The 23,432-nt window shown below is 49.9% G+C and overlaps 1 protein-coding gene across 1 annotated transcript in view; it reads left to right on the top strand.

The window, feature by feature from the left end:
• FLII (flightless I actin binding protein) overlaps nucleotides 1-23,432 on the top strand; it is a 61,131-nt gene that overhangs the window by 25,386 nt on the left and 12,313 nt on the right. The window contains exons 12-21 of the mRNA XM_015409433.1: nucleotides 1,533-1,666; nucleotides 2,733-2,945; nucleotides 3,943-4,122; nucleotides 4,945-5,027; nucleotides 6,935-7,009; nucleotides 14,059-14,142; nucleotides 16,288-16,459; nucleotides 17,944-18,048; nucleotides 20,607-20,798; nucleotides 23,362-23,432. The exon at nucleotides 23,362-23,432 is cut by the window's right edge and continues 136 nt beyond it. Coding sequence (XP_015264919.1) covers nucleotides 1,533-1,666; nucleotides 2,733-2,945; nucleotides 3,943-4,122; nucleotides 4,945-5,027; nucleotides 6,935-7,009; nucleotides 14,059-14,142; nucleotides 16,288-16,459; nucleotides 17,944-18,048; nucleotides 20,607-20,798; nucleotides 23,362-23,432 — 1,309 coding nt within the window. The remainder of the gene's footprint in view (nucleotides 1-1,532; nucleotides 1,667-2,732; nucleotides 2,946-3,942; nucleotides 4,123-4,944; nucleotides 5,028-6,934; nucleotides 7,010-14,058; nucleotides 14,143-16,287; nucleotides 16,460-17,943; nucleotides 18,049-20,606; nucleotides 20,799-23,361) is intronic.

Here is a 23,432-nt window from a genome sequence, read left to right on the forward strand (position 1 = left end):
TTTTACCAGTATTTATACTGGTGCCTATTCCACCTTAATAACAATTTCTCATGAACTATGTAAGCAACTTTTCTGTCTCTATCATCCTCACAGGTATATATTTCATTTAGTAAACTCTTAGTCTGTCTCTTGCAAGCTTGCCTACATATATTTATCATACCCATTATAAAACCGTGACCAAGTATTCTGGAATGTCGAATCTGTTGCGCCTTTTATTCTAACTGTTTTCTCTCTATCTTGTTTACGTCATTTTAATCCTGTTGGCCGCCTTGAGTCAGTGTGCCCGGCAAGGCGGGATATAAATAGAAATAATAAAATAAACGAATAAATAAATATAAATATAAAATTGAGCACACGTACATGGGCCAATTTTCACCGAGAGCATTTTAATTGGATCACAGCCATTTTGTAATTAATTTATGAAATGGAATTTTAATTTTTTTTACTGTATTATGTTTTAATCTTTTAAATTGTTATACTGGTACGTTGCAAGCCGCACGGAGCCCGCTTGCGGGAGGGGGTGGGGTAAAAATCAAATCAAATGGCTAAATAAATGAAAAAATAAACCCTGATGGCCAAGGTGCCATTGGAGGTCCGTTTCTCTCTTAAATCTCCAAAATGACCCCACCCCTTTTAGACTGTAAATCACATTTCTTCAGAGCATTCCTTCCCCACTGCGTTGCCTCCGTGTGGAAAGCGGGCAGCTCGGAAGACTAACTCATGCAGAGATGTAACAGACAGCCTCCTTGGAGAGAGGACAATTCTTAAGGGTCCGTATCTATGCAGGGTATCTATGCAGATATATTATAGTCTGCTGTTTTCCCAGTGAGATTCCAAAGTGGCGGATGGCATCATTCCCCTCTTCTCTGTTGGACAATTTCAACAACAACTCGGTCAGTCTGGAGCGAGTTACTGGCCCATGGTCTCCCAACAAAAATCCTATACCAGAAGTTTAGTTTATACATAAACGAGCAATAAAGCTTGTTTTGGGGAGGCAAGCAGTCGAATTTCTGTTTCTCCTTCTCCAAAACCACCAGCAAATCAGACAGAACTAGACAGGACTTGCGTTTCTCTCCCTCTTGAAAGACCGTGAAGATAGATCAGGATGGGTAGACATCTTAGTCTGTTTGCAGCAGCAGAAAAGAGCAAGAGTCCAGGAGAACCTGAAAGACTGACAAAATTTGTGGCAGGGGAGGAGCTTTCGCGAGTCACTGCTGAAGAAGCTCAGAATTTTGTTCGTCTTTAAGGTGCTACTGGACTCTCGCTCTTTCCTACTGGGAGACCACAAACGCTGTAATTCCATTGCACAGTACAGAGGGGAAAAACCTGGCGTTTTAGCCATTTTTTTTTTTTTTTTAAGAGTGGGGCATGATTACCCCTCCCATTTTCCTCCAACATCTTTCACGGCGTCTAGAAAGTTCTGGCCGCCTCCCGAATCCAGGTCAAGTGTACCCCGTAAGCCGCCTTTCAAGTTTTGGTCTATAAGCGTGCCTTGAAAATTCTTTCTCCCCCGTCAAAAATCCTGTTTTCAGGGAGCGGCCCGAAAGATCCCCTGGCTCGGAAAATGCGCCTGCGTCGGCGCAAAGATTCCACGCAGGACGATCAGGCGAAGCAGGTGCTGAAGGGGATGTCAGACGTGGCAGAGGAGAAAAACAAGAAGATGGAGGTAGGGATTCCATGTGCAAGACGGTGCGTTGGTGTGTCAGGGGCAGCCTGGAGTGACTTGCTGCTGGGGCAGGGTGGTGTCGGAAGAGGGAAGACCGGCTGGTGAGTGGAAGGCCCCTAGTGGCAGGTGCAGGATTTTGGGGACCTCTGGAAATGGGGTCATAAGAACATAAGGGAAGCCATGTTGGATCAGACCAATGGCCCATCCAGTCCAACACTCTGTGTCACACAGTGGCCAAAACCCAGGGGCCATCAGGGGGTCCACCAGCATGGCCAGAACTCCAGAAGCCCTCCCATTCTTGCCCCCCCCAAGCCCCAAGAAGACAGAGCATCACTGCCCCAGACATAAGAACCTAAGAGAAGCCCTGTTGGATCAGGCCAATGGCCCATCCAGTCCCACACTCTGTGTCAGACAGTGGCCAAAACCCAGGTGCCATCAGGAGATCCACCAGCAGGGCCAGAACTCCAGAAGCCCTCCCACTGTTACCCCCCAAGCACCAAGAATATAGAGCATCACTGCCCCAGACATAAGAACGTAAGAGAAGCTAATGTTGGATCAGGCCAGTGGCCCATCCAGTCCAACACTTTGTGTCACACAGTGGCCAAAACCCAGGTGCCATCAGGAGGTCCACCAACTCCAGAAGCCCTCCCACTGTTGCCCCCCCCCCAAGCACCAATGGGGACCTCTGGAAATGGGGTCATAAGAACATAAGGGAAGCCATGTTGGATCAGACCAATGGCCCATCCAGTCCAACACTCTGGGTCACACAGTGGCCAAAACCCCCGGGGCCATCAGGAGGTCCACCATTTGGGTCTTCGCAGGGGTGGGCTACATTTGGTGGTCCATGGGGTCGCGAAGAGTCGGACTCGGCTGTGCGACTGAACAACAACAACAACAACAACAACAGGGGTGGGCTACATTTGGGCCAGGCAGATCATGTGAACTGAGAATTCTTGCACGCAAGATCTGTGCCATGCGGAAAAGACAGTGCGGCTAAGGCGACATGTCTGTTTTCTCTGCACATGGTGTGTCCCCCCCCCCCCCCCCGGCGCCTCTCACCCACTAGGAGAACGGGGATTTGAAGTACACTGACCTGAAGACCCGCCGTTGGGACCAGAGCCTAGAGAAGCCGCAGCTCAACTACTCCGAGTTCTTCACCGAGGACGTGGGCCAGCTGCCGGGCGTCTCCGTCTGGCAGATGGAGAACTTCGTGCCTGTCATGGTGGACGAGACTTTCCACGGGAAGTTCTACGAGGCGGATTGCTACATCGTGCTGAAGGTAAACGGGAGGCTTCGGCGATGGCCCGAGTCCGTCATCCTGGGAGGAACGGCGGGAGGTGAACATTGGTCACAAGTTCTGCCAGAGCTGTTCTTGGAAAAGGGCAGTTTCTGTCTGAGCTCTCTCAGCCCCGCCTACCTCACAGGGTGTCTGTTGTGGGGAAGGGAAGGGAAGGGAAGGGAAAGAAGATTGTGAGCCACTCTGAGACTCATTTGGGTAGTGAAGGACGGGGTATAAATCCCATCTCTTCTCCTCTTCTTCTGGTCGCTGTCTCTTGGCCTAACCAACCTCGGAAGGTTGTTGTCAGGATAAAATGGAGAATGTTTTAAGCCGCTCTGGGGGCCTAATGGAGTGGGCTAGAAGTATCTAAACTGAGTTTCCCAGTCCACCCACATTGGAGACACAGAGAGAAAAATACAAGAATTAAACATGGCCTTCGTTGGTGGTCTCCTTTGGACTGGGTGCTGCCATATATGAGCACAGGAACAGAGCCTCTCTACCCCTCACCTCTATGGTGCCCTGACTTTTTAACTTCCCATTGGTAGCTCTGGGCTGTCAGCTGGGTCCAGGGAGGGGGTCGCTTGAGAGCCAGTTTGGGGTAGTGGTTAGGAGTGTGGACGCTAACCTGGGTTTGATTCCCCACTCCTCCAAGCTGCTGGTGTGACCTTGGGTCAGTCACAAGTTCTTTCCGAGCTGTTCTCTCAAGGGCAGTTTCTATCAAAATACAAGAATTAAACGTGGCCTTTGTTGGTGGTCTCCTTTGGAATGAATGCTGCCATATATGAGCACAGTAACGGAGCCTCTCTACCCCTCACCTCGATGGTGCCCTGACTGGTTAACTTCCCATTGGTAGCTCTGTGCTGTCAGCTGGGACCGGGGAGGGGGGCGTTATGCTGCACTGTTGAGTCCGTGATGCTGCAGTCACTAGCCAATCAGACCTGGACAGGGGGAAATGCCTTTAACCCCAAGCCTGGCTCAAGAAATGGCTTCTTCCCAGACACTGCTAGATGATAACGGTTCCTTGAACTGGGAGATCTACTACTGGATCGGCCAGGAGGCCACGATCGACAAGAAGGCCTGCGCGGCCATACACGCCGTCAACTTGCGGAACTACCTAGGGGCCGAGTGCCGGACCATCCGGGAGGAGATGGGGGACGAGAGCGACGAATTCAGCCAGGTAAAGGCCCACCAGTTGAGAGATGTCTTTCTGACGTGGAGGATTCTTTGTACAGGGGAGATACTGGCCCCCGGGTTGTCTGTGGACTCCTCAGAATCCGCACTGGTCACACAACTTTAAAGAATAAGTCCTTCAGATTTAGGAGAGGAAAAGAGAGAAGCTTGAGAACAACAAAAGCAAACAAAAGCAAAAAAACAAAAGCAATTTTTGCATAGGATACTACTTGTTAGGGCTGCATACATGAATAGATTAATCAACTAAACTTTTGGTTGATTGGTCTATTTCTATTTGCAGGCCTTTCAACTAAAGCTTTCCTTTGTCGCTCTCTAGGGGATGAATGTTCATCCGCACAGAATAAAAGGCAAATACTAGAAACCGTATTTTTCCTCTGCATGCAGACTGGTAACGTGCGATTTAACGGCAACATTCAGTCTTGCATTCCTTCGGTATCTCCCCAAAGGGGCCTGGGTTCAGATTCTTGCAAATGAAGTCATGATGTGCTTGTAACACAGGATAGATCAACTTTGATTGATCGGCGTGTTAAAAGCCAGGTGCCTACTTAGCTAAAAATGGCAGCCTTTTCTCTAGCAGCCCTTCAGGGACCCATGAAGCTTATGGGCATAAGTTTGGTATAGAGCAGAGAATGGCGGGGAAGAGAGGAACGGGCGTGAATGCATTTGTGTGGCATTTATGTCAGGACACCTGTTTTTATTTCGAGAAGAGGCTTTTTTGCGAGTGGGGGGAACTACGGGTAAACCCCGTGATTGTTTTCAGCTGTTTTTAAAATCGTTTGAACCTTACTTTGTTATGGCCGCTTGGCAGGTCTTTGATCATGAGATCTCGTACATCGAAGGGGGCACGGCCAGTGGCTTCTTCACGGTGGAAGACACTCAGTATATCACCAGGTAATGACACCTTCACCCTCTTGGCCTGGGGGGAGGTAAAAAATTGGAGGTAGCTATCAAACACAGTGGCTGTGGTGGCTCAAGTGGTTAAGACGCTGAGCTGCAGGCCGGAAGGTCGGTAGTTCGGCAGTTCGAGACCCGAGTGCCGCGTGACGGAGTGAGCTCCCGTCTCTGGCTCCAACTTCTGCCAACCTAGCGGTTCGAAAGCAAGAAATTGCAAGTAGATAAATAGGGACCGCTTCGGTGGGAAGGTAACAGTGTTCCATGCACCTCGGCGTCTAGTCATGCTGGGTACATGACCACAGAGAAGTCTTCAGACAGCGCTGGCTCTTCAGCTCGGAAACATAGTTGAGCACCGCATCCCTAGAGTCAGATTCGACTGGCTTTTGAGCAAGGGAATCTTTACCTACCTTATCAAACACAGTCCTTAATAAAACAGTCTTCATCTGCCTCCTAGGGATCGAAAGTGAGAGGGCCAGGTGACCAGCCCTCGGGAGATCGTTCCATAAGCGTGGGGCTGCCACCGAAAAGCCCATCTCGTGTGCCCACTAGACAAGCTTCCTTAAGAACATAAGAGATGCCAATGTTGGATCAGGCCAAAGGCCCATCCAGTCCAACACTCTGTGTCACACAGTGGCCAGAAATACCAGTGCCATCAGGAGGTCCACCGGTGGGGCCAGGACACTAGGAGCCCTCCCACTGTTGACCCCCCCCCCCCAAGCACCAAGAAGACAGAGCCTCACTGCCCCAGAGTCCCTATCTATACCTTGTGGCTAATAGCCACTGATGGACCTCTGCTCCATATGCTTATCTAATTCCCTTTTGAAGCCGTCCATGCTTGTAGCCGCCACCACTTCCTGAGGCAGCGAATCCCAAGTGTTAATCACTCTTTGGGTGAAGAAGTACTTCCTCTTATCCGTTCTAACCCGACCGCTCTGCAGTTTCATGGAGTGCCCACGAGTTCTTGTATTGTGAGAAAGGGAGAAAAGTACCTCTTTCTGTACCTGCTCTTTCCCATGCATAATCTTATAAACCTCAATCATGTCACCCCTCAGTCGTCGTTTCTCCAAGCTAAAGAGCCTAAGCGCCTTAACCTTTCCTCATAGGGAAAGTGTTCCAGCCCTTTTATCATTCGAGTTGCCCTTTTCTGCACTTTTTCTAAAGCTATAATATCCTTTTTAAGGTGTGGTGACCAGAATTGCACACAGTATTCCAAATGAGGTTGCACCATTGATTTATATAAGGGCATTATGATATTCTCATCATCATCATCATCATCAAGTTTATTGTATTAGCCCTTGGCCATAACAAAACATAAATACAAACACAATCCTTATACATCACATTAAGTTATCCCTTCACTAACTTGCGCTGAATCCTAGCCTTAATCTTATCTTTTTTGCCGCCAAAGCAAACAGGGACATTCTGCAGGTAACATATACGTCCATATCAGAGAGCAAAAAAACAACCAACTCCTGTTTTAAGAATCCATTGTGCAAAGGTAAAATAGGGTATATAAATCTCTGCCTAAGTGATTCGTGCCATGAGCATCTCAGTAAATAGTGCTCAATATCATCCACTTCGCCCAAACCACATTGACAGATTCTTAACAGGTAAACCCATAAAACGACCAACACAGACCATTGAAGGAATGGCATGGAAGGCTGATCTCTTTTCAATACCCTCCTAATAATCCCCGGCATATCCTTGATTGATGGGATAGTCCGGAGGGCCTCTCCCAGTGACTTTTAATTTCCAGGCAGGAGTGTATTGGGAGAAGACAATCCTTTAGATACCCTAATCCCAAGCCGTATAGGGTTTTAAGTCTAGCAAGACGGCCTTTTCCTGCGCCTTCTGTTTTGAATTGCAGTTTCCGGTAAAGAGAATTATTTTGTTTTCCGATGCAGGCTTTATCGGGTGTACGGCAAGAAGAATATCAAACTGGAGCCGGTTCCACTGAAGGCAGTGTCTCTGGACCCTCGGTAAGTGACCGGCCAAGAGGATCGCTCCTCTGTAAGGAGGGAAGGAGACAGCAGAGAATCTTGGCAGAGCGCTTTCCAAATTTGGGGAGTTTTTAAAACTCTAGTAGAATCTCCCTTTTGCCGAGTTCTGTCGGGGAGAGGAAAAGATTCACTGAAGGCTTTTTTGCGAACAAAGCAGGCAGTTTTATTAAGAATGATCAATCTGATGCAAGCAGGGGTCATTTCGTAGAAAAAGAGCTAGGGGAACTCATTAGCATAACTTATTAGTATATGCCACACACCCTGACATCAGGGGCCCGGCGGTGGACCTGCAAGGCCAGCGGGAGTGCGAGGAAGCCCCGCCAAGGCCCTCCCTGGCCCCAGGCAGGCAGGGGTGGGGAGAGGCGGGGAGGAAGCAACTTACCCTCCCTCTTCTCCTGCCTCCTCCTGGCTGAATGAGGGCTGGAAGCGGGGTGGCCGGAAGCAGGGGGCGGGGCTTCGTCATGTGCCCCCCCCTGCACCTCACCCGGGGGAACTGCGTTCCCCCGCGTCCCCCCCCCGAAATGACCTCTGGATGCAAGCAAGAACAGATCATGCCAGAAGAAGAAGAGAAGAAGAGATTAGATTTAGATTCTACCCTTCACTCCTTTCCCTTCCCCTCCCCATAACAGACACACTGTGAGGGAGGTGGGGCTGAGAGAGCTCCTTTCGAGGACTGTTCTTGGGAGAACAGCTCTGAGAGAACTTGTGACTGACCCAAAGTCACACCAGCAGCTGCATGTGGAGGAGTGGGGAATCTAACCCGGTTCTCGCAGATTAGAGCCCGCGTTCTTACCCACTACAGCAAACCAGGATACTGAATGAGATTCAAAGTTCTTCCTTTATAGAATAAAAGAGACAAAATGTCAGGATCTAGTATTTCGAAAAGAATTCATCAATTCCGTTCTCAAACATAATTCCCTCCACCCTCTGTTTAGAGTACATCCTATATTTCTAAGAGGGACATAAGGAAAACAAACTTTCTGCACTTTTCCCTGAAAGATAAGGGTTGGCGCATACCCTTGACTGAGAGCCGGTCGCTTAGAGACCCGGAGGCCAAAGAAGAGAAGGGTGAAAGTATGGGCAGAAACATCCTAAAGTATAGCAAATCAATCCAAAAGATAACAGATTGTCAAGTCCTGGATGCAATCACTCTGTAGCAGCAAGATTTGTTTATTAAGAGGTAGAAAGGTTCCAAGCATAGACAGCTTCTGTGTCGGAACTGGGGAGCAGACGGCAGTTCCACCAATGTACTAAAAGCAAGAAATTCCACAAAGGCCAAGCGACCAATCATTGCTCCCATTCAGCCCACCACATGTCTGCCCCTGCCCTTGCAACTGCCCCTAGCACCTGCAAGCTAACGGTTACAGTATCTAGAACAGGGGTGGTCAAACTTGCTTAACGTAAGAGCCACATAGAATAAACGTCAGATGTCTAAGAGCTGGAAGATGTGAACAGATATTACACACATGCTTTTATTAGAAAATATGCAGATTTGCTTTTTATTAACATTACATGAGCAGGGCTCTTTTTGTAGAAAAAGCCCAGCAGGAACTCATTAGAATAATAGGCCACACCCAGCAGCAGGAACTCATTAGCATATTGAGCCACACCCATGACAGCACAGCTCATTAGCACATTAGGCCACACCCACATGTTACCAGAAGTGTGGTCATCCAGCCACACCCACCTTTCGCTTCTTATTCTGTTTACCTTGTTTGTTGTCAAAACCCTGGGCCTTTTTTTGGAGCAGGAACTCCTTTGCATGTTAGGCCACACACCCCTAATGTAGCCAATCCTAATGCGTTCCTGCTGTTGGGTGTGGCCTATTATGCTAATGAGTTCCTGCTGGGCGTGGCCAACTTGGGAGCCAGCCGGAACTCCGTTCCTGTGCGTTCCTGCCCAAAAATAGCCCTGCATGAGACTGCCAAAAATAAAAGCAAAAGGAATAAAAACAGATATTGATAATGATATTTATTTGTCCAATGATATTTATTTGTCTAAGAGAGAAAAATAGAGAGAGAGGTAGAAAGAATGAAAAGGAGAGAGAGAGAGAGAGAGAGAGAAACAAAGACAGCAAATAGATGGGGGGAGGGTGGGAGAGATGGAAAGAAAGCAACTTTAACTTTAAATGCGGCCTCCAAGCCCCCACCCCCAAGCCAGCTTGGAGAAGGGATTTAAAGAGACAAATGCCTTCTCTAAGCCGGCCGGTTGGGGCGGGGGAGACGGACTCTGAGAATGCATTTAAAGTTGCTTTCTTTCTCTGCCCCCCGCCACCTCAAGCCTATCCAGGGAGGGGAACACTGGCCGGGGGAAGGGAAGACCGATCGGGGAGGCGTGCCTCCCCTTCGCTTCCCCAGCCACCCTGCTGGGAGCCACAGAATATGTGTGAAGCTCCCCAGACTACAAGGCCACACAGAACGATGAAGCTCCCCAGACTACAAGGCCGCACAGAACGATGAAATCGTATACTTCCCAAGGTGTTCTCAACACACTCGGTAGGCCCCTGCATGAGAACTGTTACGAGCTGATACTGCCCAAGCGACGCAGACTGCAGACACATCCACTCCCCCCCCCCAGTTCCCGGCAGAGATGATAAACAGCAGTAGAGAAGAGAAGAAGAGATTGGATTTATACCCCACCCTTCACTCAGCGTCTCAGAGCGGCTTACAAACTCTTTTCCCTTCCCCTCCCCAGAACAGGCACCCTGTGAGGTAGGTGGGGCTCAGAGAGCTCTGAAAGAACTGGCCTTGAGAGAACAGCTCTGACAGAACTATGTCTTGCCCAAGGTCATCCAGCAGGTGCGAGTGGAGGAGTGGGGAATCAAACCCGGTTCTCCCAGATTAGAGTCCACGCACTTAACCACTACACCAAACTGGCAAAGAGTAAGGTTGCATGCAACATAGGAATTGTAGAAGAATGCATGTGAATCCATAACACAACCAATGGAATAATGACATGTGGGAGAGGAACCCCAACAGAACATGAGCGTAAGAAAACAGGAGATATTTGGCAAGCAAGGCCCGAGCTTGACAACAGATCGACCTTGGCCTGGCTAATCAAAGTTATTGCTAGGATCTTAAATTTTTTCTCAATTCTTAATGGAGAAATAAAATACTTAAGCGGTTGCAACCTGCTAGAGCTCTTCAGCTGGAAGGGTGTGTGTCTGAACGACTGACCCCATTGAAACAGACCAACGAGTGTGATACTAGGTCGTTCGATAGCCCCTTTGAACAGACGTGTTTCCGCTCGGACACATTTATTATTTATTTATTTTTATTTATTTATATTTATAAGTTCAATTTATACCCCACCCTCCCCATACAATTTATTTATTGTATGGCAGAGTTACATACAGGAAGCCTATAATAATTTTTAAAAATACGTAACCAAGTTGAAATGATGGGCTTGCAGACCGATTGGCCAGTCCCCATAAATACTGATATCCAGGGCTCTTTTTGTAGAAAAAGCCCAGCAGGAACTCATTAGCATCATAGGCCACACCCAACAGCAGGAACTCATTAGCATATTGAGCCACACCCCTGACAGCACAGCTCATTAGCACATTAGGCCACACCCACATGTTACCAGAAGTGTGGTTATCCAGCCACACCCACCTTTTGCTTCTTATTCTGTTTACCTTGTTTGTTGTCAAAACCCAGGGCCTTTTTTTGTAGCAGGAACTCCTTTGCATGTTAGACCACACACCCCTAATGTAGCCAATCCTAATGAGTTTCTGCTGTTGGGTGTGGCCTATTATGCTAATGAGTTCCTCCTGAGCGTGGCCAACTTGGGAGCCAGCCGGAACTCCGTTCCTGTGCGTTCCTGCCCAAAAATAGCCCTGCTGATATCTAAATTTTCAGTGCACTCGATTGCAACTGGAAAGAGTTCAAAGAGCTCTGTGACATCTTCCTGGGAAGTACAATGCTCACATTCCGGTGACAGGGAGGAAATAGTTTGGCAGGTTGCATCACAATCGCATTCGGGTCCTGGTGTTTTACCCCATTTAAACCACAGGTCCGCACACTTGCCAAAGCCTGTTCGTATTCGACTAGCCGTCTTCCATACTTCATGTGGCAAGGCAAACCCTGCAGGCCTCTTCTCGAGGTTTATCAGGTTATGGATATCGGGTGGAATTGATTGCATCCATGTTTGCAACCATTCATTCCCTAGATCGAAATTTTGTGATAGCAGGATTTGTGCAGATTGTTTTGCTGGGTGTTGGGATCTTAGTTTGGTTAAGCCCACGCCAGCCATGTCTTTGTGGATGATAACTAACAGGATGCACTCCCCAGAGACAGAAAAATCCACATCAAGCAATATCAGAGAATTTCAATAGAATAGAAAATTAATCTCTCCTTATAATAAAGGAGTTTTCGTGTGAGATGTTCCACACGCCTCCCCAGCCTTTGTGTCCCGGGTCTGTCGCTCAGTAGGGGGGCCAATCCCCTGCCTGCGTTGCCTCCCTCCCGTCGCCTCCGTCCTGCCCACAGACCCGCCAGGCAGTGACTCGCCCTCAGTCTCCAGGGAGCCGCTGGGCAGGATGGACGCTCTGGCGGCTGAATGCCTCTGACGCCCACCGCCTCGCCACCCGGCCTACGCCCGCACAGGGACCGACGCCCCACTGGCCTGCGGAGTGCTCGAGGTGACCCTGATGCTGCCGCAGCACGGCTGCCCAGGGAGACGGTGCTGACCCCTTCCAGCACCCCTCGAGCCGGGGAGCTTGCCAGGGGGCCGACAATGCGGGCCCAGCCCTCATTCCCCACCCGGCTTCCTCGCGCTGCAGCTCCCACGAGGACTCCCTTTCTCGCCACCGCTCCAGCATGACGTGCGGCACTGGGTCGGAGCCGGCGAGCCGTGCATCATGCTGCCACCGCGTGCGAACGGGACCCGCACCACCTTCCTCCCCCCACCACTCCACCTACGACCGCCGCTGTGAGGCAGCCAGCTGCAGCACCGCGCCCGCACTCCCGGATGCGCCTGCGCCAGTGCGCCTCAAGCGGGTGGTGGGGAGGCCGAGGCCGGGTGCTTTGACCCGCTGGCCCCTTGAGTGGGCGGGGGAGAGGGACGAGCCCGGCTGCCTTGGCCCGCCGCCACCTCTCCACTGCTGCCTCCATTGCATGGTGGTGGGGGCAGGAATGAGGCCGCCCACCTTGGCCTGCTGGGACCATGAATGCGCGGCGGGGGGAGGACCGCCTTGGCCCACCAGGCCGCCCACCTTGGCCCAGCAGCCCCTTGAACGCGCGACGGGGGAGGAACGACCCCAGCCACGTTGCCTCGGTAGCCCCTCGGGCAGCCGGGGGGGGGTCCAGTAGCCTTGGCCCGCCAGGGACTCAGGTGGCGGGGGGGCACCGGAAAGGAGGGAGTGCCGGGTGGCCAAGCTAGCGCTCGTTGTCTTCACTGCTACAACCGGCCTGCTTCCTATTATATCATAAAGCACAACACATAAAAGAGGCAATATGCACAATATGACAAAATCAGTGTAAGAAAACATCAAGAGTAAAGCAATTCCACACACAATTAAATATTAAGTCAACATGGATAGTCTTAGCAAACATAAGACGCTTATCAAATGTCCACAAACACTCCAAAGGAGGCACAATAAAGTGATAAGTTAATCACTATTTTTTTTAACTCAACGGTCGTTGAGACGTTGATTCAGACCATTTCGGAGAACAACCCTCATCATTTTTTTCTTCCTCCGCAAGAACAATAACAATGAGGAGCCTAAAAAAAAAAAAGCACAAAAGCAAAGGGCCCTGTATGTTTTCCTCTATTTTCCCACTATTTTTCATTTCTTGGGCTCTTTCAGATATACTTTATTTAGGATGCTTTTGTTATGATTGTCCATTGCTTTTGTGGTTCTTTGTTTTTTGTCTCAGGCAGGAGTCTTTCACATCACCTACTGCCCAAGACTCTGGAGAGTGGTAAAGAGGGGATGTGGCTCAGTGGCAGAGCCTCTGCTTGGCATGCGGAAGGCCCCAGGTTCAATCCCCGGCATCTCCAGTTAAAAGGACCAGGCAGTAGGTGACGGGAGAGACCTCCGCCTGAGACCCTGGAGAGCTGTCAAGAGGGGCTGTGGCTCAGTGGAAGAGCCTCTGCTTGGCACGCAGAAGGTCTCAGGTTCAATCCCCTGCAGCATCTCCAGTTAAAAAGGACCAGGTAGTAGGTGATAGGAAAGCCCTCCGCCTGAGACCCTGGAGAGCTGTCAAGAGGGGCTGTGGCTCAGTGGAAGAGCCTCTGCTTGGCACGCAGAAGGTCTCAGGTTCAATCCCCTGCAGCATCTCCAGTTAAAAAGGACCAGGTAGTAGGTGATAGGAAAGCCCTCCGCCTGAGACCCTGGAGAGCTGTCAAGAGGGGCTGTGGCTCAGTGGAAGAGCCTCTGCTTGGCACGCAGAAGGTCTCAGGTTCAATCCCCTGCAGCATCTCCAGTTAAAAAGGACCAGGTAGTAGGTGATAGGAAAGCCCTCCGCCTGAGACCCTGGAGAGCTGTCAAGAGGGGCTGTGGCTCAGTGGAAGAGCCTCTGCTTGGCACGCAGAAGGTCTCAGGTTCAATCCCCTGCAGCATCTCCAGTTAAAAAGGACCAGGTAGTAGGTGATAGGAAAGCCCTCCGCCTGAGACCCTGGAGAGCTGTCAAGAGGGGCTGTGGCTCAGTGGAAGAGCCTCTGCTTGGCACGCAGAAGGTCTCAGGTTCAATCCCCTGCAGCATCTCCAGTTAAAAAGGGTGATGGGAAAGGAGGGGATGGGAAAGATCTCCACCTGAGACCCCGGAGAGCTGCTTCCATGCTGAGTAGGCAATGTTGACCTTGATGGATTGAGGGTCTGATTCAGTAGAAGTCAGGTTTATGTTTTCATATGTCAGATGTCAAAACTGTGTCTGCTTTTCCGAGATGGAATTGAGTTGGGTTTTGCTTCAGCCAGGCCTCCGTAGATTTAAAGCAAAGATTGCAGCATCTCTGAGTCTTGGAAAGGCCAGAGCGTGACCTTCTTGCTGTTTCCCCCCCCCACCCCTGTTTCTGGGACTTCTCAGGTTCGTCTTCCTCCTGGACCACGGCCTCGATATCTACATCTGGAGGGGTGGCCAGGCCACTTTGAGTGGGACCACCAAAGCCAGGTAAGCCGCAAAGCAGCCCTGCCCCTTTCCCTCCCGCCCTTTGCCCTGTGGTACAAGCCGGCGAACTGTGCCCTGGTTGGGTGGTGAAGGAGCAGCCACAGTTGGGGGAAGGAGGGTGAAGGTCAGTGCTCCCTCCAAGCTGTGGAGTCCTGTGAGCAAAAATTCCACTTTGTGGGCTGCTGGCATTCAAGTTGTGAGCAAGCAATTTGGCTCCTGCCTGAATCAGTTTGCTCTGGAGCCCTCCTTCCTGGGCCGAGACAAAAATGTGTGAGCCGGAGGTTAGAAAACTGTGAGCTAGCTCACACCAACTCTGCTTAGAGGGAACGCTGGTGGAGATGCTGTGTATGAGTGGCAGGAGATGTTCAGAGATGCCCATCTTCCCCTTCAAGCCAAGATCTCCAGTTCCACCGCTAGCTGTTCCGCCTCCCCCACTCCCCCGCCCCAAAAGGATATCCCTCAGTAGCTTTAAGTTTGCAAGAGGAAGATGTTAGATGCAACCAGAAGATGTCCCCCCCCCCCCCAAGAGAGATTTAACCCTCACAGACTGAGAGCTCTTTTACAGGGTGGTTGTATGCAATGCTCCCCTCTAAGCTGTGGAGTCCTGTGAGCAAGAATTCTACTTTGTGAGCTCCTGGCATTGAAGTTGTGAGCCAGCAATTTGGCTGCTGCATAAATTAGTTTGCTCTGGAGCCCTCCTTCCTGAGCAAAGACAAAAATGTGTGAGCCGGAGGCTAAAAAACTGTGAGCTAGCTCACACTAACTCAGCTTAGAGGGAACACTGGTCAGGACGAACTGGACGGAGCAATGCTCCCCTCTAAGCTGTGGAGTCTTGTGAGCAAGAATTCTACTTTGTGAGCTCCTGGCATTGAAGTTGTGAGCGAGCGATTTGGCTACTGCAATAAATTAGTTTGCTCTCGAGCCAGCCTCCCTGAGCGGGGATAGAAATGGGTGAGCCGGAGGCTCAAAAACTGCAAGCTGGCCCACACTAACTCAGCTTAGGGGAAACACTGGTCCCCAACCTTGTCCCCAACCTTCGGGATTTCAAGGACAGATGTGGATGGCCGTGACAAAATGGCAGCCACCGGGGGGGGGGGGGGGGCGGTCCAACCAAAAACTTTAGGGAAATGCCGCTTTGAGGAGGAAGCAAGCAGGCATCAGGAAACACATCAGCAGGTGCCCTCGGGCACCACGTTGGGGAGCACTGATTATTAGACAGGTGCAAGGAGGAGGAGAAATCTATCATTGATAAGGGGATCTTGAGAGCAAAACAGAACCTCCAGAGGGGCTGTGGCTCAGTGGCAGAGCATCTGCTTGGCATGCAGAAGCTCTCAGGTTCAATCCCCGGCAGCATCTCCAGTTGAAAAGGACCAGGGAGGAGCTGATGGGAAAGACGCTCTGCCTGAGACCCTGGAGAGCTGTCAAGAAGGGCTGTGGCTCAGTGGTAGAGCCTCTGCTTGGCATGCAGAAGGTCCCAGTTTCAGTCCCCGGCATCTCCAGTTAAAAAGTACCAGGCAGGAGGTGATGGGAAAGACCCCCACCTGAGACCCTGGAAAGCAGTAAAGAGGGGCCATGGCTCAGTAACAGAACATCTGCTTGGCATGCAGAAGGTCCCAGGTTCAATCCCTGACATCTCCAATTAAAAAGGAACATAAATTAGTTTTCTCTGGAGCCACATCCTTCCTGAGCGAAGACAGAAATGGGTGAGCTGGAGGCTAAAAAACAGTGAGCTAGCTCACACTAACTCAGCTTAGAGGGAACACTTGTGGGGGGAGGCGTGTAATGGAGCGGGTAATCATATACACAGCTCTGAGCTCTTGGAGGGAGTGGATTAAAATTACTAAAAGATAGAAGGGAAGAAGCTGTTTAATAAGGGGTCTCACCCTGTTCTCCAAAGTGTCCCTGCTTGCCTTTCTTCGAAAGGAGAAGGAAAGGGCGTGGCACTGTCTGGCAATGCTCAATTGTAATTCCAGTTTTGCGACCCACCTGGCTGTGGCCGGCCAGGGACTCAAGCAGAGACACACCTTCTCCAGCGCCCGCCCCCTGAGAGAGTTTAATGACTTCTCCATGCCAGTCGGTCATTTGGCAGGCCGCCTTCCTCTCCGGGAACCGACCGCCTAACAAACCCCTCTGTCACCCCCGCCCCAGGCTCTTTGCGGAGAAGATCAACAAAAACGAGCGGAAGGGGAAAGCGGAGATCATCCTGCTGAGCCAGACGCAGGAGACGGCCGAGTTCTGGGACGTCCTCGGGGGGCAGCCGGAAGAGATCAAGCCGAACGTCCCCGACGACTTCAAGGCCCCCAGACCCAAGCTCTATAAGGTGGGGATGATAATTCTAGATCTGGCCACGTGAGACAGTGATCCTAAGTCTTTAAGAACCCTTGAATATGAATTTAAGGAGGCCAGAAGGTATGGTTGCCAGCTCCGGGTTGGGAAATTACTGGAGATTTCGGGATGCAGTCTAGGGGAGGGGACCTCAGTCGGGCACAGTGCCATAGACTCCACCCTCCCAAACACCCATTTTCTCCAGGGGAACAGATCTCTGTCGTCCGGAGATCAGTTGGAATTCCAGGAGATCTCCAGGCCCCACCTGGAGTTTACAACAAACAGGATCACGGTGTATAATAGCTAGTAAAACAGCAAATCACCGTGTACAGTTAAACAAAATTTGTTGGTTTTTATATGCAATGTTTAGAATTCAATTATTAACAAAATTACAGCAATAGCACTACAATATGCAGTATAAAGCTTAGCAGTACGTACAGAGTAATACAGTACTAGTTGCAGACAAACGACGGAGTTCTAGTACACTATCCGTTTGCGTGTCCTTCTTCAGGTTTGTCATTCTGTAATTATTTCTTCATTAGAATGAAGTGCTGCAAGCCATATTTCAAAATGCTAATTGTTATACAATTTTTTGAGTACGCTACCGCGCTTAGATTCTGGTGACTGGGGAGCTCCTATAGCAAGCTCTAATGTGACTGGGTCTACAGCATATACTAATTGGCTAAGCTTCCCTCAGTCTTAGCCAATTATTATATGCTGTAGACCCAGTCACATTAGAGCTTGCTATAGGAGTTCCCCAGTCACCAGAATCTAAGAGCGGTAGCGTACTCAAAAAAGGACAAACCTAAAGACGGACACGCAAACGGATAGTGTACTAGAACTCCGTCGTTTGTCTGTAACTAGTACTGTATTACTCTGTACGTACTGCTAAGCTTTATATTGCATATTGTGTTATTATTGTAATTTTCTCCTAATGCTTGAGGCTGATTGCAGATTTTTTATTTTACAGTCAAGGGGATGGACTACCTGTGGGAAATGCGGGTGGGGAAAAAACTACAGATAACGCTTGGGCAGCGTTTGAACCGAACGTGCACAGAATTGACAGGACCGAAATGGACGGGCTCCTTATTGCCTTGCCCCCCCCGCCCCCCCGCCCCCCCGCAAACTTGTCCTCTTTTTGGTGTAGCAGTTTGGTATAGTTGTGAAGTCTGCAGACTCTAATCTGGGAGAACCGGGTTTGATTCCCCACTCCTCCACTTGCACCTGGCTGGATGACCTTGGGCAAGCCACAGTTCTGGCACAGCTGTCCCAGAAAAAGTTCTGGCACAGCTGTCCTTGAAAAAGAGCCGTTTCTGTCAGAGTTCTCTCGGCCCCGCCTACCTCACAGGGTGTCTGTTGTGGGGAGGGGAAGGGAAAGGAGTTCGTAAACCGCTCTGAGACACCTTTGGGTAGTGAAGGGCGGGGTATAAATCCAATCTCTTCTTCTTCTTCTTCTCTTCTCTCTCCCCTCCCGCACAGGTCGGCTTAGGGCTGGGGTACCTGGAGCTGCCCCAAATCAACTATAAGCTCTCAGTAGAGCACAAGAAGAGGCCTAGTGTGGACCTGCTCCCGGAGATGAGATTGGTAAGTGGGGAGGTGGTGGGGCGTCAAGGAGAAGATTTCCCCTCTCCCAGCAATTCCCGGAGACCCCTGAAACTGGCACAAGATGTAGGAATAGCCGGCCGTTTTGGAAACTTTCAAAAAGGGTCCCCAACCTTGTCAAAGAGTGGGCACGTTCGGGATTCCAAGGACAGGTGCTGGGCGTCAGAACAAAATGGCAGCCACAGAGGGGGCAGATCCAACCAGAAATTCAGGGAAGAGAGGCTTTGAGGAGGAAGCAAGTGGGCATCAGGAAACACATCAGTAGGTGCCTGCGGGCACCACGTTGGGGAACACTGATTATTAGGAAGGTGCAGGGAGGAGGAGAAATCTATCGTTGATAAGGGGACCCTGAGAGCAAAACAGAACTTCTGGAGATTGTATACCTCTGAATGTCAATATCTATGGACAGGAGGTTGTCTGAGCCATCAGAGGGGCAGCAGATCATCTGCTTGGTGTGCAGAAGGTCCCTGGTTCAATCCCCGGCATCTCCAGTGTAAAGGACGAGGCAGGAGGTGATGGGAAAGACCTCCACTTGAGACCCTGGAGAGTTGTCAAGAAGGGCTGTGGCTCAGTGGCAGAGCATCTGCTCGGCACGCAGAAGGTCCCAGGTTCAATCCCCGGCATCTCCAGTTAAAAAGGACCAGGCAGGAGGTGATGGGAAAGACCTCCACCTGAGACCATGGAGAGCTGTAAAGAGGGGCCGTGGCTCAGTGGAAGAACCTTTGCTTGGCACGCAGAAGGTCCCAGGTTCAGTCCCCGGCATCTCCAGCTAAAAAGGACCAGGCAGGAGGTGATGGGAAAGACTTCCACCTGAGACCATGGAGAGCTGTAAAGAGGGGCTGTGGCTCAGTGGAAGAGCCTCTGCTTGGCACGCTGAAGGTCCCAGGTTCAGTCCCCGGCAACTCCAGCGAAAAAGGACCAGGCAGGAGTTGATAGGAAAGACCGCATCTGTAGACCCTGGAAAGCTGCTGCTAGTCTGAGTAAACAATACTGCCTTTGATGGAACAAGGGTCTGACTCCGTATAAGGCAGTTTCAGGTGATTTCAATCCCCGGGATCTCCAGTTTAAAAGGCCGAGGCAGGAGGTGAGGGGAAAGGAGCAGACTGCCAGCCTGAGCAGACAAGAGTGATCTTGATGGGCCAAAGGCAGCTTCATGTCTTCATGTGATTGGCCAGTTTTTGTTAGAAATGGAATGTTGGGCCAGAAGGACCCTTGGTCCGAACCAGCCATCGTTGAGGTCTGTTCTTGAAGGTTAAGGAGAGAGATTTCTCTTGGATATTGTAGCTCTGCAGGCAAGAGGATTGGGGAGAGAAAGGGTTAAGAGAATTACCTCATACTCTTGGGTACACTTGGCCGTTGGCCCCACTCTTCATCAGTTAGCCGTCAAACCTTTTTGGCCGTTGCTGGCCTTCTGTTTCATTTTATACCGGACCTCTCGTCTTCTTTCTCTGACCTGGACTTGGAGCTGTAGCAAGTTAACCTTTTTTAAAAAATATATATTTTTATTGTTTTCCACCAATGTAGAAAGAAACATAGGTATATATAATGATATACATCAAGAACGAATCACAACATCAAAATCACGAAACACCAGGGCTATTTTTGGGCAGGAACGCACAGGAACAGAGTTCCGGCTGGCTCCCGAGTTGGCCACGCCCAGCAGAAACTCATTAGCATAATAGGCCACACCCAACAGCAGAAACTCATTAGGATTGGCTACGTTAGGGGTGTGTGGCCTAACATGCAAAGGAGTTCCTGCTACCAAAAAAGCCCTGGGTTTTGACAACAAACAAGGTAAACAGAATAAGAAGCAAAAGGTGGGTGTGGCTGGATGACCACCCCTCTGGCAACATGGGGATGCAGCCTAATATGCTAATGAGCTGTGCTATCAGGGGTGTGGCCTAATATGCTAAGGAGTTTCTGCTGTTGGGTGTGGCCTGTTATGCTAATGAGTTCCTGCTGGGGGTTTTCTACCAAAAAAGCCCTGCGAAACACATTGTACCCTTATAGATTTGTTGCAATATATAAGAACAACAAATACTTTTGACCAAACTTTAAACTAGATTCAGCGTGAAGAGTGTATGCAATATGCCTTTAACTAATTTGTGTGGTGTCTAAGAGTTGAGACCAGAATTCACAACTAGTCAGTGAGGTGTTTAAACTATAGAGGTATCGCTTATACAAAGCGCGCTTTATGAGTGTAAAAAAGCGAGATAGATTGGATTGTATGGTTGGCATTCTGTTTTTAGGATATATTCCAAGAATGGGAGCCATTTCTCATTAGAACTGGACTGTCTAGGGTATATTTCAGATTGTTGCAATCGGTCAGTGATCTTCTCCCTAATATAGTGGTCCCAGATTCTAATAATCCAGTTGTTGCAAGTTGGGGCATTAGGAGATTTCCATTTGGATGCAATTAGATTTTTTGCAGCAACCAAAAGGCTGCGTATGAGATCTTTTCTAATTTTTGGGATGTTCACATTTTGCCAATTATCTAGAAAAACTAACCCATTCCCCTGTCTGCTTCCCCTCTTTCGTAGCTTCAGAGCCTGCTGGACACCAAGTCGGTCTACCTCCTGGACTGCTGGTCGGACGTCTTCATCTGGATTGGCCGCAAGTCCCCTCGCCTGGTGCGGGCGGCTGCCCTGAAGCTGGGCCAGGAGCTGTGCAGCATGTTACACCGCCCCAAACACGCCCTGGTCATCCGCAACTTGGAGGGCACCGAATGCCAGGTGGGAGACTGTCAGCTAAGCTGCCATGAGTAGGAAGAGGCTTTCTAATTGTTATGCATTCCTTCCCATGCGCTTCATTGCTTCACAGCTGCAGCGCTTATCTGTAAAGAGTGACTGGAGGAGTTGTGGTGTCTACCTTCCGTGGGATCGTCCTGGTTCCCAGCTTCGCTGCCGTTAGTGACTCTTGCCGTTGCCTGTGCGCGGGAGCCCATCTAATTGGGTATTGCTAGGGGGGGGCGCATACGAATGCCCTATATCCTATTATGCCAACAACAACAACAATAATACAGTCCACAGTAAACAATGGCCAAAAAAACAGCAAAAAACAACTGTGTACTGCACAAACCCGCACCAAAGTTAACAAAAAGAGACTTCAACACAAAGGTAATTCAACACATGTAATCCATCATAGGAAAATACAAAAGTCCACAATATCCCAAAGGGAAAGAACAAAGTCCAGAATAGAAATTTCTCAAAGGGAAACAATGAAGTCTGGAATAGATATCAACACTTTTCCTAGGTATTGTTCAGTGTTTCGGACTTCAGGAACAAAAAGCTATAAGAACATACAAAATACAAACATTTTTTACTGCCATTTAAGCCACTTAATATTTCATAAAGTACAAACATTTTACACTTATTTCACAAAGTCTCATATAATCTTACCCACTACAGGAAGTCTCATTGCAATTTCTTAACAGGCAAACTTTATTCAGTTTCTCTGGAAAAGAGAATGTCTCCTTACTGTCCTTTCTATTCCGGACTTTGTTCTTTCCCTTTGGGATATTGTGGACTTTTGTATTTTCCTATGATGGATTACATGTGTTGAATTACCTTTGTGTTGAAGTCTCTTTTTGTTAACTTTGGTGCAGGTTTGTGCAGTACACAGTTATTTCCTATATCCTATTATGCGCATAGGTAACCCGCCATTCCTAACAGTGTTCATGTTATTGCATCTATAGCTTTTCAATAAAAGTAAAGCCTTCCTGGAAGCGTGGACTTCGTTGTTTTGCTGTGGATCCTGACAGAGACCCGGAGATCTGAACACGAGATCCACCTAGGCTGGGTGGGGCCAACGGAGTGGGTAGAGCCAGAGGTGGAAATTGGATCTCCGGAACCGGGAGGATTCTTATTTCCGAAAATTTATTTAATTCATTTTCTCCCCGATGGAGACCCGAAGCCACTGACATCACGTCACCTCTCCTCTCCTCCATTTTATCCTCACAACAAGGTGAGGTGGGTGAGGCTGGGAGTTTGTGACTTGCCCAAGGACGGACAAGAGGAAATACGGCTTTACACAGAGAGTGGTTAAAATGTGGAAATTCGCTGCCAGGGGATGTAGTGATGGCCACAGGAATCAACAGCTTTAAAAGGGGGGTTAGATAGGTTCATGGAGGATAAGTCTATCAGTGGCTACTAGCCATGGTGGCTGAGGGGAACCTCCACATTCAGAGGCACTAAGCCTCTGAATCCCAGAGCCAGGAGGCAACATTGGGGGGAGGCTTCGGCCTCTATGCCCTCTTGGCCCTCTTGGGAACAGGTTGGCCACTCAGACAGGATGCTGGACTAGATGAACCACTGGTCTGATCCAGCAGAGTTTTTCTTGTCTTCTTATAGGCCTTGGGCTCTATACCCTGTTGTTGGCCTTCCAGAGGAACTGCTTGGCCATTGTGTGAGATGGGATGCTGGCCTAGATGGACTCCTGGTCTGATCCAGCAGGGCTCTTCTGAGGTTCTTCTCAGGGGAAGGCCTCGGCCTCCATGCCGTGTTGCTGGCCCTCCAGAGGAACTGGTTGGCCACTGAGTGAGACAGGAGGCTGGACTGGATGGACCCTCACTGGTCTGATCCAGCAGGGCTCTTCTGATGTTCTTCTCAGGGGAAGGCCTCAGCCTCTCTGCCCTGTCGTTGGCCCTCCAGAGGAACTGGTTGGCCCCTGTGTGAGGCAGGATGCTGAACTAGATGGACCCTCACTGGTCTGACCCAGCAGGGCTCTTCTGAGGTTCTTATCAGGGGAAGGCCTCGGCCTCTCTGTCCTGTTATTTCTTAAGGGATCATAGAGATGGTCTTTCAGTCCTTTGGGGTCATGGACCATGGTGGCCAATAGTGGAGACAACCCTTTGAACCTCTAAGCAAAGACTCGTTAAAGAGTCATTAAAGGAAGGGACTGTTCCCGTTGAGCTCTCTTTTGCAAACGGGGCGTAGGGGGGTTCCTAATTTGTGTCGCCTCCCAATTTGTGTCGGCAAGAGCAAGCACAGAGCTGGCATACTGTAGGCAGGTAGATTCAGATGGTGGTGAAAAAAAGCCATCGAGTGACAGCCAACTTCGGCCAACACCATAGAGTTTTCAAGGCTAGAAATGAAATGGAGGTGGTTGGCCATGGCCTGAATCTGCGTAGCAACCCTGGGCTTCCTTTGGCGGTCTCCCATCCAAGTACTCACCAGGTCCGACCCTGCTTAGCTTCCCAGATCTGACGCGATCGGGCGAGCCTGGCCCATCCAGGTGGAGGCTGGGCAGAAAGACTTCCTCTTAATGAGACCGCCTCACTTCTTCCTTCACCGGCAGGTCTTCAAGTCCAGATTCAAGAACTGGGACGACGTCTTGAAGGTCGACTACACCCGCAACGCCGAGGCGGT

The sequence above is a fragment of the Gekko japonicus genome, unplaced genomic scaffold (assembly GCF_001447785.1).
Source record: "Gekko japonicus isolate JY-2015 unplaced genomic scaffold, Gekko_japonicus_V1.1 scaffold103, whole genome shotgun sequence".
Lineage (NCBI taxonomy): Eukaryota > Metazoa > Chordata > Lepidosauria > Squamata > Gekkonidae > Gekko > Gekko japonicus.